The 16,836-nt window shown below is 36.3% G+C and overlaps 1 protein-coding gene and 1 long non-coding RNA gene across 3 annotated transcripts; both read left to right on the forward strand.

The window, feature by feature from the left end:
* The first annotated feature begins 1,811 nt into the window (after window positions 1-1,811).
* On the forward strand, window positions 1,812-4,978 carry LOC308403584. Of its 2 annotated transcripts, none has more exons than XR_013972937.1 (5): window positions 1,812-1,947; window positions 2,647-2,712; window positions 3,063-3,218; window positions 3,671-3,763; window positions 4,062-4,978. It is a non-coding gene; the product is annotated as an uncharacterized lncRNA (long non-coding RNA). The 2 variants fall into 2 exon arrangements; XR_013972938.1 differs by lacking the exon at window positions 1,812-1,947 and adding an exon at window positions 1,954-2,103.
* Window positions 4,979-8,883: 3,905 nt separating this feature from the next.
* Window positions 8,884-14,058, forward strand: cdo1 (cysteine dioxygenase, type I). Its single transcript, XM_080894049.1, has 5 exons — window positions 8,884-9,176; window positions 10,461-10,538; window positions 11,221-11,378; window positions 11,921-12,090; window positions 13,078-14,058. Exons 1-5 carry the CDS (start codon window positions 9,007-9,009, stop codon window positions 13,105-13,107), a joined length of 606 nt encoding a protein of 201 aa, XP_080750175.1. The 5' UTR covers window positions 8,884-9,006; the 3' UTR covers window positions 13,108-14,058.
* Window positions 14,059-16,836: the final 2,778 nt, after the last annotated feature.

Raw genomic sequence — 16,836 nt, forward strand, 5'->3', positions numbered from 1 at the left:
GCCGAGATGGCTCAAACTTTGCTGTGGGTAAATGCAAATCACGGGGTTAAAAAAAGAAGAAGAAGAAGAAAGAGCGTTTATTGATTTGTTCCTCATTCTAAGAGTGATTCTCTCCACATCCACTGGGGTCAGCCCAAGCATTTTCTTAATCACTGAACTTATTTTACTGTGATCACCATTTTTAATATTAAGTTGATGTTTCTTCATCTTCTTCATCTTAGTGGAACTTAGATTACCCCTAAAAAGTCCTGAAAACTTATTAGAGTAACTTTAAAGGTAGGATAATATTCATGACAGTGACATCTTTGGCCAGTTAACCTAAAGCACATATCTCTGGACAATGAGATGCAGGTGGTCAACGGCGTCACCAAGGGGGGCGTGGCCACTGGCCAGCCACCAAGATTATCCTATGTTGCTAATAATGTTAATAAACGTGATTACAAGAGAGCAGAAGGCACCCAACAATCAATCGATCACTTAAAAAAGATTATTATGGATTTCAAATCTTTTATCTTATTTTCATCTTATTTGGTTAAATGTTGGTCACTATTTTCAGTGATATCAGCTTTAATAGCAGGAAATTAAGTAGGTATATAATAAGCTATATTTGACAACAGCATAATAAAACTAGAAATTTTGTTTTTAGTGTGCCACACCAATATTTTTAGTGGCCCCCAACTAGCCACCCCAATGAAAAAATTCTGGAGGTGCACCTGGGTGAAGTAACTAGAGGAAATCCACCCAAGCACCCGGGAGAGCATGTAAACTCTACACAGTTTCAAACTAACCGTCTTGCCATGAAAACACAGGACTAACCCTGAAGCACTGAATGTCAAATGAAAATTTTATCCAAAGTTCACAAGGTTGATTATCTGGGAATATTTTATATATTGTTAGTGCATTCTCCAAAAAATTGCATTTGGGTCTGGTGACATTAGAGGAAACGTGATGAGGTCACAAACACTGACCAGGTTAACAAAGGACCAAGAATTCAATCATCAAATTTCATGACGATATAAAAATATGAGATATAGCCATGCTCAAGAAGACAACAGTAAAATGTGCTGTAGTCTTGTTTATGTTCTTAGTTAAACTTTTAACTTTGAAGGAACATTATTTGAAATTATAAACATAAGAATTTTTAACATTTGTCAGTGTTTGGAAATGTTGCCTCACAACTTGGCACACATTTAGCCTTTGTGTCTTTATACAAGCTTTTAATGTTTCATTTAATTTAAACATGTTTTTAATCGTTTTTTGGTCCATCCATCCATTCTCTTCCATTTATCCACATTTTGCAAAGGGGGCTGGAGCTTATCTCATCTGTCATAGGGCAAGAGAGGCCAGGTAGACCCTGTAAAGATCACCAGTCTATTGCATGGTCAACACATTTGTGCTTAATTTTATGACACAAACCTTTTTGATTTTGTGTTAGAAAAAACTGGTTTAAAAGTAACTTAACTCTAAGGCAACTTGTTTTTTAAGTTAGAAATTCCACATTTTTCACAGGATCACATCATTGATCCTGGCCGATTTCAGTAATATTTATTATAGTAAACGTTAGAAAATCTGGTCCTCTAATGGTTTTTATACACTCAAAAAAATGAATGAGGTGGATTGTTCAGTGTATATTAATTATTTATTTTCATTTTACTTAAAATATATGTTTTTGTTAAGTTAACATATGTTTTTCTAATCAAGTCTACGTAATTGTGTCTATTATTCAACGTACATAATACTAATGTGTTACTTGATCGCATAACATTTAAGTTAAGTCAATGAGGATCGATATACCTTGTATATCCACAAGGTGGCAGTAATGCAAAAACAGTTGTAATGAAACCGCGCAGAACAAGAAGGTTTCACGGCTTGTGCCTGCTCATGCGCAAGACTTCAAATTTAACTGAAAAAGGCTGTTTTGGCGCCAAGCTGCTGTTTCTTTGAGAGGTAAGACCACTTTTTTCTTTGACTATGTTGTGTAGTATCTATATGTCCAGCATGGTTATATTTTGCGTTTGTCTTACAAGACATGTTATATCGTTTGCGTGTGCTTGTTTTACATTAGTTTTACTGGGTCCTGGACATGCTTATTTTGTGGACTGTGTAAGAAACATTTTTATTGTTTTTTGTTTTATTAAGGGATTAGCTACAGGGGTTCATGGGGTTATTCTTTCAAGGGGTTATTTTTCCATTTGCTTTCTTGGGATTCCTTTTCTGTAATCCGAGAGTCGGAAATATCGAATAGGATAGCAAGGATAGCATAAAGTGACATTTAAAATCCAAAAAGTCAAGGGCGAAAGCCACTGTGACACCATTGTTCTGCTCTATCAGTAATCTGTATTATGTAAAAATGGTCTGTAAATACAGCATGTTTCCTAGCGGAGTTATACATATCAATGTAGTTATAAATTACAGTTTGTGAAAGTACACACTTAATTTTTTTAATAAAATTATTCAAGACATATGAGTGGACAGACAATGGAGGTCGACAGACCTGGTGATAATTGCTTCTATAGAAAGTTAGCACATGGCAGTGTCAATCTCTTGCTTTTCTTCTGAGTAGTATTTTATTTAGTTGTAATTCAAACAATAATTTGCTTCTTGAAATTAAGTAATGAATTTCTTGTTTTACTTTATAAATCTCAGATCCTGCCTTTACCTGCTCCCTCCTATACTGATGTGGTGTATGTGGTACTGCTGAGCTTGTATGTGGTATGTGAACTGTTATACTTTTAAAAACAAAACTGTTTTATAAGTTAAGTTTTCTTTTGTGACCCATCCCATGCCCCTGTTATTTCGTCTCCACATCTGAACCATGGTAAAGGTTGCAGTTCAAGGGCCTGAGGCATGAAATTCTTTTCAGATCAGCTGTGATCAATATTTTTTGGAACTTGATAAATAACAATAAAAGCTGTAATGGCTCCATTAGCATTTTGTGTAAATGTTTGTGTTAAAATTATAGCTTTAATGAGGTCTTTCTACATTAGTTTTAGTTTGTATATGTGTACATATAGTATGTATATTTACAGTACAGTATGTTGTGTTTGTTGACATATTTTCAGGTGGAAGCAGAATATGTGAGGATTACTACTGCTGCACATGTTCCAAGGCTTTTTACACAACTTGACCAATACACTGACCAGCTCATAAAAGTCTTCAAGAAAAAAGGAGGCGTTGCAGGGAAGAAAATTAGACAAACTTTGGCCCCAGCCACACAGGTGCGTTATTCTGTTGGTAGCAAAATATTATGGCTAATAAGATCATTTTCAAATTTAAACAGCTAGTGTATGGTAGCTGCACAGTGCACTTACATTTATATTAAGCAAGACAAAGTTTGGTACTCAAAACGTTGGAAAATTTAAATTACCTAAACATATGTAAAATCTGATCCCTTGATTTAGGTTAAACCAGAAGTGAATGTTTTTATGTTATGTTTTGAATGCAAAAAAGATGATGTATTAGTTTGTCTTTACCTCCATTATGGACATATATAATGTGGTGGAAACCCTGCCCAACAGGTTAACTATTCATGTCCATGTGATGATTAGTTGGTCTTGTGTACATGTCTATCTGTGCAGTGGCTATGTCATTCATTTTGCGTATAATGTGAGTTTCTGTCATCCTAAAGTATTTCTGTTTTCTCTTCCTGTATCTCTGCCACTCTCTACAGAAGGAAACCATTGAAAAGGGGAGGGAGTGTGTCCTCAGGGCACTACCTTTTTACCTGAATGAAGACTCAAGCATCCTCTTCAAAGAATAATTGGTTGGTAATTTTAGTTTAGTTTTTTATCTGTATTAAACCAAATTTTGAATAACTAATGTTGTTGCATGTTGTAATGTTGTTGTTGTTGTAATTTGCATGGAACCTGTTTAAATGTTTTGGGAAATCTTCTTGTATACCCAAACTATTTATATTTATCGTTGAATCTGTAGTCTGAAATAGTGGCGCACTGGGGTGCATGTTCCTAATATTGTGTTTACGTCATTAAAGGGTAGCTTTGGCCCTTTTTCTTTCTTTTTTTTAAAACTGGATGCCATTTTTCTATGTTTTTGTGTCTAAGCTACAGCTGTTCAGAGGGAGCTGGAACAAATTACCCTTGCTATCTTTACCATCGAAAGAGCTGATGCCAGCACTCCTCCAGCCGATGTGGGTATAACCATCTAGTGTGTCCTGCATGACCTGGAAGACCTGGCCTCTGCATGTGCACTCTTAATGGGTGGGATATATGCACTGAATCTCAGTTAACCTCAAGACTGAAAGCTAAGAGACAATCAAAAGTATTGAGATTTAAAGGATTTAATTGAGAGATGATACTGCACCAGAAATGTTGAAGGGTGGTGTGTATATTAGCGTTCAAGGCATATTGTTATGAGGTGGAAATATGTTCATATTCAGTTTGTGTTACATTGTGTGCATTGTAAAGGTAATTGCAATACATACTAAAAATAAGGGTAAGTTAGGAGGTTGATCTGATATCCCCGTGTTGGTGTTGTTCCCAGATCATCATACTAAATGTTGTTCCAGGATCAACATTGCAAGTGACCAATCAGAATGTTGTGACGTCATACTTTTGCGACTTCGGGAAAAACCGGCGTAAAACAAAAAACTGTACTTAAGCTGCGTGAAACCGCCTCTGTCCGCCGATCAACTGACCCTAACCCTAACCCTTTAATAAACAGTAAGCAGAATTGATATTGTCCTTGCAACATTGGAATTTCATAAATGCACGAATGGCTTGGCGCGCAAAAGAATAACGTCACAACAATGTGATTGGTCACTTGCAATGTTGAACCTGGAACAACATTTTCATGATGGTCTGGGAACAACACCAACACGAGGATATCAGATCATCCAAGTTGGGAATGCAGGATGAATGTATATTTTGTGGACTTTTAAAGACGAACAATTGTTTCCATGTTAAAATGTTTACATCTGAAGTTTTTTGCCCAAACACTGGTAAAATAAATGTTGACAGTGGCAAGTGTTAAATGGTTACTGCTGTGCTGTTGCAAAAAAACTGAACGCTGACAAGCTGTTTTATTGTTAGACCATAATGTTGGCATGTTTTGTTAAAGTTTTATTTGGGATGGTGATGTAATTTTCTTTGATTGCTAATATCAGTGGACTATTTATTATTATTATTATTATTATTATTGTTGTTGTTGTTACATTTTTTTTTTTTTTTTAAATTGTGGCTGTTGAGGTGGACACTTCACTTTGCATTGTTAAAGGAAAGCACTTCATTGGCATTGTGTTACTGGACTGACCCTAAGCAATCATTGCAAATAGCAACTTTGCTATCCATTTTAGACACTAAAAGAAAAAAAACACTCACAGACCTTACTAGCATCACATGTGCATGACTCAAGTGTCATCTTATCAATGTGTTATGTGATCTTCAATGCGTTTTTTTTTTTTTCTTTTTTCTTCTATTTCTGGTAGATGCAACATCAAGACTTTAAATTAAATGTCTGTATCTGTCTACATACTGTTAATTACTAACCCTAATGAGCTGTTGTGTTTTATTTTGGACTGGGTTTACACAAATGCTCACTGAATGTGTTGGCAATAAAATAAATTTTAAAAAATAAGTTGGATGTACTTAATTCATTTGTATGGAACCTGTTGACAAAATAGATTTATGTAAAACTAATTAATAAAGCACAAGGTGGCTGAAAATATAATATTTGAATTAATCTAACTTAAATTTAACATTTTACTGCCACAAATAAGAAATGTGTTGAAGTAACTAATCTAAACTATCTAACCTGAAAATATATCATCTATGTTCATACAACATAACTTGATTTAGTTAGTCTTAAATATGTCTTGTTAATCTTAAGTAGTTTTTTTAAATTAGATGAACTAAAGATTTTTGCTTTAAACTAACACAATTCAATTTCGTGGAACCTGTTGACAAAATAATTTTAATTAAAGTCAACGTTTCATTTTTTTGAGTGTATGGTTTAATGTAAACATCTGCATGAAAAATGCTATGCAGTCTAAAGTCCTCTTGCACTAAAAACACAAACTTGAACGATGATTTAGGCAGCCAGCAACTGTTTTTTGTTGTCACCATACAGCATACAAAAAGAAGGCTGTCTTTTAAAAAGATGAATTTACAAAGAAAACTCAGCATTGTAAAAAAAGACAAACAAATGCAGTCATATGAAAAGTTTACACCAGATGCTGTGCAGTCCCATGAAAAACTGCGTTCACCCTTATATTATAAATGAGTAAATAGCAGCCAGGTGCTGCTAATCAAATGCAATTCACTGACTGATAACCAATAAGTGTGACAACCTCTATAAAACCAGAAGTTCTGGCACTTTGCTCCTCTGGAACATACAGGTTGTGTGAACACTGAATGTTAAAGTTCATAGTAGAAGAATTAATAAGAGACTGAAACCTGATTGAAAGAGGTCAACACCAGAAAGCTTCTTCTTTCTATAAAAAACATGGCAGCACAGCTTATGTTTGCAAAGCTGTCTCTGAACTTCTGAAGGACGTGACCGAAGTGCTGATGTCTGTCATATTTCACAGGACCACATTTGGCAAAAAACAAGCTTATCAATGCAAACACTTCATACCACGTCAAGTACAGTGGTGGAGGGGTGATGATTGGGTATGTTTTGCAGTCATGAGACCTGGGAACCTTGCAGTCATTGATTTGACCATGAACTCCTCTTTATAAATATCTCTATAAATATACGAGGCCATCTGTCCAAAAGTTAAGGCATGGATGAAACTGGGTCGTGCTACAGGACAATAATAGCAGCAGCAAATCTAAACCAGAATGACTGAAAAAGAAAAATCAAGGTGTTGCAACAGACCACTGAAGGTACAGACCACTGAAGGTACAGACCTCAACTTGGCTGAAATGCTGTGACAGGAGAGCTGTGCATAAGCAAGTGTCTGCAAACCTCAATGAACTGAAGCAACATTGTAAAGAAGATTGGTCAAAATTCCTCTACAACAATGTGGGAGACTGACAGTCATACAGAAAACAATTCCTTCAAGTTATTGCTGCCAAAGGAGCTTCTCGAAGCTATTGAATTTTGGAGTGTTTTCGGGGTTTTTTGCAGGGTTTTGGGGGGGCTTTTTCCTCAATGTGGGCAGCTCCACCTGGGTAATCAAGATTCAAAGTTTCAGCCACAAGGTGGAGCAAAACTTCATTTTACAATGCTGATGTGGCAGCTTAGAGGAAAACTTGGCACATTGTGATGCAAAGAAAGTTCTCCACTCTTGGTTCTAGTAAACACGAACATGATGCTTCCTCAGACAGGTTGGATTTTCCTCTAAAGTACAGATATGTGTTGAATGACAGAAAACAAATGCAGAGTATTCCTGCTGGAAAAACCTGAGCTCAGCCATGGATTTAGACTCTAATCTGAAGTCAAAGTAAATAAATAAAACAAATGATAACAATTAAGTTTTGTGATAAAATTAAAAAAACAACAACAACAATTACATAGATTTATGTAAGTTATGTATGAAAAATGTAAAAACTGTCTTTTTCATCTCCATTTGAGCATGACATGGTGACCAAACTTAGCTCTCTAGTATCTTTTTATCTTTTATATTTTAATCAGTCACTGCACTGTACAAACTATTTATTCATTTATTTATTTCCCGTATTGACACACACTTTTGTCACACTTTATTTTTGAGACAAGCATGTGGAGGACTGGAAAAGAATCACCTGTGTGGAATGTGTTACGTGTCTTAAGAAAAATGTGCATTAAGGTGGGACTCACTGATAAACAGCTGCTAGAACACAGTGTGAAGATGTTGGCAATCTCATCCAAAATATTTCTCTGACTGGTTCTCTTTGTCTCTATTTGAAAGGAAAAATTTCACAGACAAGGAAATGAAAGCATTTAATCTTTTTGATCTCCAGATTATGTCACATTTTATGATCACAAAGGTGCATAGATTTGAATCAACCTTTATTTCCACTTATGCTGACAATCAGCTGGTTATGTTTGTTTATGAGTCTCCCATCATAACATATCCTGCTCTGGTACTTTTCCACCAGTGATAACCTACACCCAGGAAAGAAAAAACCCCAGTCCGTGCTCATTGCACAATCTGTAATTAAGTATTCACCCATTTTTTTTTCAAATAGATAACAGCTACTTAAGTTGCCTTCTTGAATTAATTATTTTATTTTTATTTTTATTACTGGATTGCATTTATTAAAGGATTTTCTTTTTCTTCTTCTCTTTGCATAGTTTATAATTTACATATATAAAAACTTGTTGTAGCTTTTTTATTTTTAAAAAAGCAAGCATTTTTTCAGTACACCTCTACAGTATTAATCTAATGACTTCGTGAAACTAAATCACTTCATGCAACTAAATCAAAGCTAAGCTAAAGACAAACACTATTAAAATATACAGTAATATATGCAGACACACATTTTATGTCTCCCATGACATGACTGCTGCCAATCAAACGTTTTTCCCACGTTTTCTCCTCCATCCTGATTCAGTTCTGCAACAAATGGATCAATTCAGAGGAGAGCGCCCACAAAAAGAGGGGAGAAAGGCCATTACTAGAGGAATGTCTCGGTGGGAGAAGAAAAGGAGACAGAAAGACACAAGAGGTGTCTGTGTTTTGACAACGTGGTGGAGCCGGCCTCAGAGAGGATTAGTCCAAGTTGTTAAAGTGTGAGATTAACGGATATCTTAGTCAGAACATACAAAAACATAAAATTCACCTCTATAAAGTAAGTGTGGTGAAAATACAACCCCGTGTTTCTGTAACTTTCCAGCGAGAGAATATTCAAAATTTCAATTGGACTGTTAGATGTGGGCGTTCACCATTTTCCGTAATGGTACAGTCCGTCTCCAGCTCCCCCCCCAAAAAAAAAAAAAAAATTTGCGGTGCCGGCCTATAAAAACTAAAGGACTGTGCAAACTAGAAAGTCTTCACCACCTGAAGTTTTAACTGAAGCGACATACCTGAGAGAGAAAAAAAAAACTCTCCTCTTCAGCACAGCGATGGAGCAAACCGAGGTGGTCAAACCAGAAACCCTGGACGACTTGATAAAAATCCTGCACAGCATTTTCGAGAGTGACTGCATCAATGTTGAGGAGGTTCAGAATTTAATGGAGTCATATGAGAGCAATCCTCAGGAGTGGATGAAGTATGCAAAATTTGACCAATACAGGTAAAATATTCGTGTTTCTGTTTGTTTTGGGGGTTTTCAACACCTACCCACCCAGATATTCCTCATCTATGCTGTTGTCCTTTGGACTTTTGCACCTTGACCTAGTGTCGTGTTGCTTTATCGATATTCAAAATTATATTTACTCTATCATGTTTTTGTTTACCCTAAACATGTGTCATGAGTCCCTTTTCTTTCCTTTTTTAAATTGAAAAGGTACTATTGAAAAAAAAATGCTGTGGCAAACTTCTGCATGCATTTGCTCAGTAGCTAAAAGCATTATTATTTTTTGAATGAAAGCGGCTGATTTATTTATTTATTTTCATTTAGGTGACAAAACTGTTGCTCTAAGGTTTTACTTTGAAAAGAAAATTGCTTGGCCTATATTAGTGTGCTTTATTTTGAAAGGTCGTGTTACAATGAGGAGATATGCAAACCAGTTCATTCCTCAGTTCTCTGTTCTATTCAAAACTTTAAAGAGCCCCCCCGTCCCAGTCTTTTGATTAGTGAGGGTTCAATGGAAGGCGGGTGTGTGCCATCCAATCAACACCGAGAACTGATACACACCCGCTGATTTTTGGCAAATGGGACAAGTTTGGTCTCTGCCGGGCAGACTTTCTTTTTCCAGCCTGGTTAAAATTGTTGAGCAATAAATTTCAAACAAAAAGTATAATATTTCATTAAATCTAGTTCAGGAAACAAATTAGTTTTATTGCCTGAACCCTAACCAAAGTGTGACTGAAAATTTTGAATAGTCATTAAAAGAGCGTTTTTGTTTTGTTTTTTGTTTGTTTGTTTGTTAGAAAGTCCTGAAAGCCACTAGTTTCCCAATCTCACAACTGCATCTGCTTGCTAATGTTTGCACACGTTGCAATTGCACAGTCCAGAAAATACAGGCCTAGTAAGAACACAGACACAAAAGTGGAGGGTATGAGGTTTTCTGTATGAGGACTATTGGACACTCTTCTGTTTCTTTGTGGGTTCCAGCTGGATGACGTGAAAGCTTCTTGGATTTCCAAAATAAAATTGATTTGTATTAATGTAATGTACAGCTTATTGTGAAAACGTTATTTCAAGTCATTCATCAGTTTTCTGCATTTAAGAAAAGAGAAAAAAAAAGGAATTTAATCACTTGAAAATCAAATATTATATTTTGACAAGACATTTAAATCAAAAAAGCTCCAAACTGCTTGTAAATTCAGCCCTTCACTCCTCTGTAACTGTATAGTTGTGACATAATGCATCATATTTTTCCATGTACATTTGACATATTTCTCATTCCTGCAGATACACAAGGAACTTGGTTGATAAGGGTAATGGGAAGTTCAATCTCATGGTTCTCTGCTGGGGTGAAGGCCACGGCAGGTAAGATATTTGTATCTTTAAAAATAAATAACATCATTATAATTCATATAAAATAATCTGATCAGAAAACTGAATTTGTTTAAACCTTTAATAATAAGATTTCTGTTTCGGGGTTTCAGTCATGTTACAAGCCTATACTCTTAGATACTGTAGGCCACATGGCCATGTTTCTCACTGGCAATTATTGCATTAGTTAATAAAGATAACAAAGTCCAATGTTCTACACACTGACAGATTATGTAAATAGACATTGTTTGATATCTTATGTCCCACTTTGTCAGCAAATGTCACCTGATAATTCCTGGATGTGTTGCAAATCTTTTTATATGATTACGTATTAAAAGATGCAGATCAGCAGCTGTCTTTTTTTCACACAAGAAAAGACTGTTTTATCACATGGCTGTACCAGTACTAGTGTTTTAAAACAGGGACTTGTTAAGTAAGACTGTTCTGGGAATTTCTTGTTTTGTTCTCTTGAACATACAGTATTGGTGATATGATATGGGGCATGACTTCTAAACATAGCTGTTCAAAGTATGTTTAGCTCTTGCCGTGAAAACTTAAGATTTGCCTCGTCTTCCCAATTTTTATTTTTATTTTTTAACATCCTCATCATCTTGTCTAATTTTTATGAAGAGAGCAGTGTTGTCATATTCTGACAGTGTTCTTTAACGCTTTGCAGTAGTATCCATGACCACACAGAGTCCCACTGCTTCATGAAGCTCCTGCAGGGTCAGCTGAAGGAGACGCTGTTCGAGTGGCCAGAGAGCAAATCACACGGCGATATGGTCCAAAAGTCACAAAGAATTCTTCAGGAAAACAAGGTTGCTTACATAAATGGTGAGACACCAAACTGTCTGACTATCTTTTTTTTTTTTTTTTTTTTTTTTTTTTTTTTTAAACCAGAGCTTGTTCTCCAACAGAATTTAGATCTGTGCTGATATGTTGATATCTGTCTATGGAGTCATTTTAACTGGTGCTTCATTTTACTCACATCTTTATTATGCCTATGCAGTGTTCAATACAATAGACCAAACGAACGTATGTGATCATTCGAGATATGCTAATGTGAAATTTCCTTGAAACTTAGGCAAGGCTGTTAAATGTGTGGCTTCTCTGTCAGCGTGCAGTAAAACCCAAGTTTCCAACCTCTGCAGTTACATAATGTCTAATTGGTCTCACAGGCAGCTGTAAATTTACAATGAACTTTTTTTTTTTTTTTTTTTTTCCCTTCAAATCCCTGCCTGGCGTGTATGTCCGTGAGGCAAATAGAGCTCTGGTGTCATGTTTCTGCCTTTAACTGTTGTTGAGCCATGTTTTACAGCATTCCAATGTTACAGGTATGCTGTTTGTTCATACATGTGTACGTGTGTGTGTTTTAGACTCCATTGGTCTGCATCGTGTGGAAAATGTCAGCCACACTGAGTGTGCAGTAAGCTTGCACTTGTACAGTCCCCCTTTCGAGACCTGCCAGACATTTGACCAGCGGACAGGACACAAGAACTCTGTCAAGATGACCTTCTGGAGCAAATATGGAGAAAGGACTCCATTTGTAAGCAGTTTTTTTTTTTTTTTTTTTTTTTTTTTAAATTACTTTAATACACATAGATTGAGTGAAACCTTCCGATTCATGCTTTGACCCCCCCCCCCCCCCCCCCCCCCCAAGAAAGGCTTGAGTACTGAAACTTAAAACTCACAAAGATGCATTTGTCAGGTGCATAAAATCAAATCTAGTCAGCGTGCATTACAAATTACAATGTAGCTCTGTTACTGTACAGTGGGCACACTGCTTACTCCATTCCCCGCTTCCCCATGTCTCACCCAGCAAAAATACCTTCTAAGCAGGAAATGGGAAGAGCTAATACTTTCTTGCTTTTTTTTCATTAAGCAGAGCCCATAAAGAATGAAGGCAGCACTCCTTTAAGATTCAAGAATTAGTAGAAAGTTTCCATTTCCTTTCCTTCCTTTACTTTATTGTGCTTCCAAATGCTTCAGCTTTAACAAAAAGTTGCTTGAGTGAACAGAAGAGTTAGGTATTGAACATATAAGAGTGTTAAAGTTCAGACAGACAGGGAGAGAATAATCAATAAAGGTCAATTTATTATAAACTAGAATCAGCTCGTCAAGGTCTTCAATAAATTAGTTATTAATAATTACACAAAGGGGGGAAAAACAAGACCAATTACACTGTCGGACCTCCGCCTGTTTTGGCCGCCCTGCCAAAGAGCATCAGCCTTATCTTAAATCTACAAGTTGTATAAGCATACCTTGGTCATAACACTGTTAATTAAGTTCATTTGATTGCAACACCAAACATGCAAGATAAGATAAGTATATCTGTGTGAGCACACAGTGAACCTAGCGCGGCATACGTCCATAGTTCTCAACAACTGTTCGAGGCTATTTTACAGACATTACATGTCTCCGTTTAGACCATGACTGTAAACATTCCTGTTTTAGCTTTGCTCAGGACTTGACATAAAGGAAAATGTGACCTTATCTTAGTCTAAAATTGTCTTTCTTCCCAACCCTTTCTTAGGAAACCACAGTTTCGCAAGAGAACAACTAAAGGGCACCAAAAGAGACTCCAGATGATGAAGACATTTGAAGTGACAATGTTATGATATTGAGTCAACGGGAAACTGCTGGTGAAGCGAAAATGTGGACCTATGACTAAGCAACCTATTTAAAAATCAGGAGTTGGCTAGTTCAAAAGGACAACCCAGTAATTAGAATGGCTTTATCACTGCCCAGTGTGAGCTTGGCAAATACTGATGAGCACAGGACGAATGCATGAATAGGCTTGGACATGGATTGAATCTGCCTTTTGTTTGCTGGGCCTGAGGAGACCCTTTTCCAATAACAACATTCCTGTCTATCCATGACCTGTGTAACCACACTGTGACGTTATGGCCAATAGTCAAAGACTAGACCTTTAGATTTTCCTAAATTCTATGTATTTCCAGATTTTTTTGGGGGGGGGGGGAGGAGGAGGATCTTAAATCTGGTTTGATCTCAATGATGTACTTTTATAGTTGTATTTACTGTTGATTTACGCCACTGACAATTGTCTTAACACCTGTTGAAAATTGTAATGAAATGTAACATTGTTTGTACAGTCTAACAAGTTGGGTTTTTTTTTTTTTTTGCATTTGGAAAATTAGTTGTAAAGCTTTAGTGCTGCGTTGTTTTTAAAGTGTCACGCTTGTAATTTATTTGCAGGATCTTACGTACACTGAAAGAGTGTTTAAATCTGCTCTTAAATGTGTTCATATTAAAGGTTTGACCAGGCGAAGTGAAGCGACTACTTTTATTGGCAGAAAATATATTTAGGTTACTTTCTCTCGGGATTTTAGCGTATTGTGATTGTAACTGCATTTGTTTAGTGTTTAACTTTACAGCAAACCACTTATTATAGTGCTGTCAACATGCTAGTTTTCTGATGCAGTAATTGATACATCTGGCCATAACTGAAGTCCATTAAACACCATTATTGTTTGCAGAAAGTTTCAATCTGTTTTGTCTTTATTTTTCATGTTCTGAATTTTCTTCAATGCTTATTGTTATTCATAGAATTTTTTTTTTTTTTTTTTTTTTTTTTTTTTTTTGTAAGCTTAAATTTCGTTGGATAAACCTTTACAATCACTTAAATCGCATCTCTCTAACCAGGTACAGTATTAGTAATGAAACCTGTGGGTCGATAACATTTGGCGCGTTGGCTGGTAATTATAAGCTGCCTGTATGGAAATCTACATTTGGCCAAAGTATATTTGGGGTATTTGTTGCCTTACAAAATTAAAGGTGGGTCTAACTGGGATCTTTTAAAAATCAAACAAACAATTTTTAAATATTAACCAATCATGTAACCATGAATAACTTGCTGTCTTGTTAGGGTATTTCAGTCAGTCCTATCATTTGTTGTGTTTGATTTTTGTGTTTTAGGATGCCTTTTGATTTTCTTCTGTTTTAAAGATCCATTTGGGGACGGGCATTGCAGACTAGATTAGGCAATAAATGCTGTGGTGTGTTCCCTGATTCATGTTACATACTTGTCCTTATGTAAAAATGAACAAAACTAAGACAAACTCAGTCACTATACTCACATACAAATTCTGCCTAGAATTCCACATAGTGTATTTGAGAGACATTATCAAAAGTTTCAGCGTTACAACACCAAAGCAACACAGTGAAGTTTGAATTTCTAACCTTTAATATCTCCTGCTGATGTATTATACACTCACAGGCACTTTATTTGACACATTTTGTCAATACCATGTCAGAGTCCCTATTCTTCATGGTATTAAGTTGAAAAGGTTCCTTGGAGATTGTATTTCATATTCAAATGATCGCATCACACAATTTCTGCAAAATAATCAGCTGCACATAGCAAACCTCCCATTCCACTACATCCTAAAGGTGCACTGTTGGATTAATATTGGTTGTATATGGAGGTCATTTGAGTACAATGAACTCACTGTCATGTTCAAGACACTTGAGATAATCTGACTTTGTGACATATCCTACCGGAAGCAGGCATCGGACAATGGGTACAATGGGTGGTCATGAAGTGATGGCCGTAGTCAGCAACAATACTTTGATTAAACATTAAACCCTCACCACAGGCAACGTGGTGGCATGGTGGTTAGCACTGTTATCTCACAGCAAGAAGGTCCTGAGTTCAATAATACCATCAGGCTGGGATCTTTCTGTGTGGAGTTTGGATGTTCTCCCTGTGTTTTTGTGTGGGCTCTATCCAGGTACTCTGGCTTCCTCCCACATTCCAAAGACATGGAGTTAGTGGGGTTAGGTTAATTGGAAACTCTTAATTGCCCATGAGTGTGAATGGTTGTCTGTCTCTATGTGTTAGCCGTGTGACAGACTGGCGACCTGTCCAGAGTGTACCCTACCTCTTGCCCTAAGACAGCTGGGATAGGCTCCAGCAGCTGCAGCTCACAGAATATTTTCTTTTTTCCCGACCATTCTCTCTAAATCCTTGAGATGGTTGTGCAGGAACAGAGTAGAACTTAGCAGACCGGCAGATTCTGAAATAAAGTTCAAAGTCACTTAAACCACCTTTTTCCCCATGTCTACATGACTTGAGTTGTTGGCATGCCATTGGCTGAGTAGACATCTGAAACAAGCAGTTGGATGGATATAGATAATTTGGTGGCTCTATATACAGAGCGATGCAACACCCGTGCCAACTCACTGATTATATCTTCATAGTCACATAAAAGTACTCCAGCATTATATTTGCAGGTGACAATAGCATGGTACCAGCATGCAAAGAAAGCAAACAGCTGCATTGATGTACACGTTTCTATGTGTACTTTGGTTAGAGGGAAATATTGATTGGCCATTAACTTGACTAGCAAAAACATTTTGGTAAAAGTGCGCTGATAACAATATTAAGGAACCAGAGATCAAGGTCTGCTGCATTTTACTGGCAAGCCAACAAGTGTATTAAGTGTACCACTTGTGAATCAGAAAGATAACATGCTACTGAAAAGTAAAGCGTACGTGCACAGAAACAGCAGGCTTCATCATGTTCCCTGTGTCAGTTTCACATGCCCAGTTAGACTACTGCAGACTATTGCAGTCAATGACCAGATAACACAGTAGGTAATAGTGCACGAGGTAAGTGCACTTTAATCTGTTCCTCTATGTTGCATTTTGGGTGTTCTTTGCACAAACATATGGCTTCTTAGTCTCTGTCCTTTTATTCATTTTTGTACATTGTATAATGTTATTTGTATATAAAAAGATGACAATGAACAGTGTAGTTTCCACAAGATAGGAAAATGAGTCAGTTTACGCAAAGAGGAACAAATGAAATGTTTTCATACTCATATAAAAGTGACAATTTTGGCCAGAAGGTTACATATCCTCATCATGTGCATGAATATCATGGTCATTTTGGGCTTTTAATTATTTCATTGAGCTGTTCTTTTTCCAGGGTACAGCACACATCTTTAACCCTCTGGGGTCCAGGGTATAATTGGCCGTTTTTGACTACTTTTGATTTTACCTCTATATTTCACCTTTAAAATATGTTTTTCTTGCCTTGTTTGGTATCATTATTTTCGGCACAACCTCAAATATCTGAAATTTGAGTTGTTTTTTCATTTTGGTATACTATATTAGCACAGTTGATCTAAATTCAGACAAAAAATTCAAAATCCGAGTAGAAAAAAGTTATATTTTTTTACTGTAAAACCTACAAACATGTTTAACGAATCATTTTCATGACTTGAAATGCAAATAGAAATTGTACATTTCTAAAAATTATGCACAAGTT

Source organism: Rhamphochromis sp. 'chilingali' (genome assembly GCF_963969265.1).
Source record: "Rhamphochromis sp. 'chilingali' genome assembly, chromosome: 10".
In the NCBI taxonomy this organism is placed as follows: Eukaryota; Metazoa; Chordata; class Actinopteri; order Cichliformes; family Cichlidae; genus Rhamphochromis; species Rhamphochromis sp. 'chilingali'.

Bases quoted from the DNA above. Each gene is read 5' to 3' on its own strand.
- cdo1 (XM_080894049.1), top strand. From the start codon at position 9,007: ATGGAGCAAACCGAGGTGGTCAAACCAGAAACCCTGGACGACTTGATA. The intron at 9,177-10,460 runs GTAAAATATTCG...TCATTCCTGCAG, and splicing joins GCAAAATTTGACCAATACAG to ATACACAAGGAACTTGGTTG. The intron at 11,379-11,920 runs GTGAGACACCAA...TGTGTGTTTTAG, and splicing joins CAAGGTTGCTTACATAAATG to ACTCCATTGGTCTGCATCGT.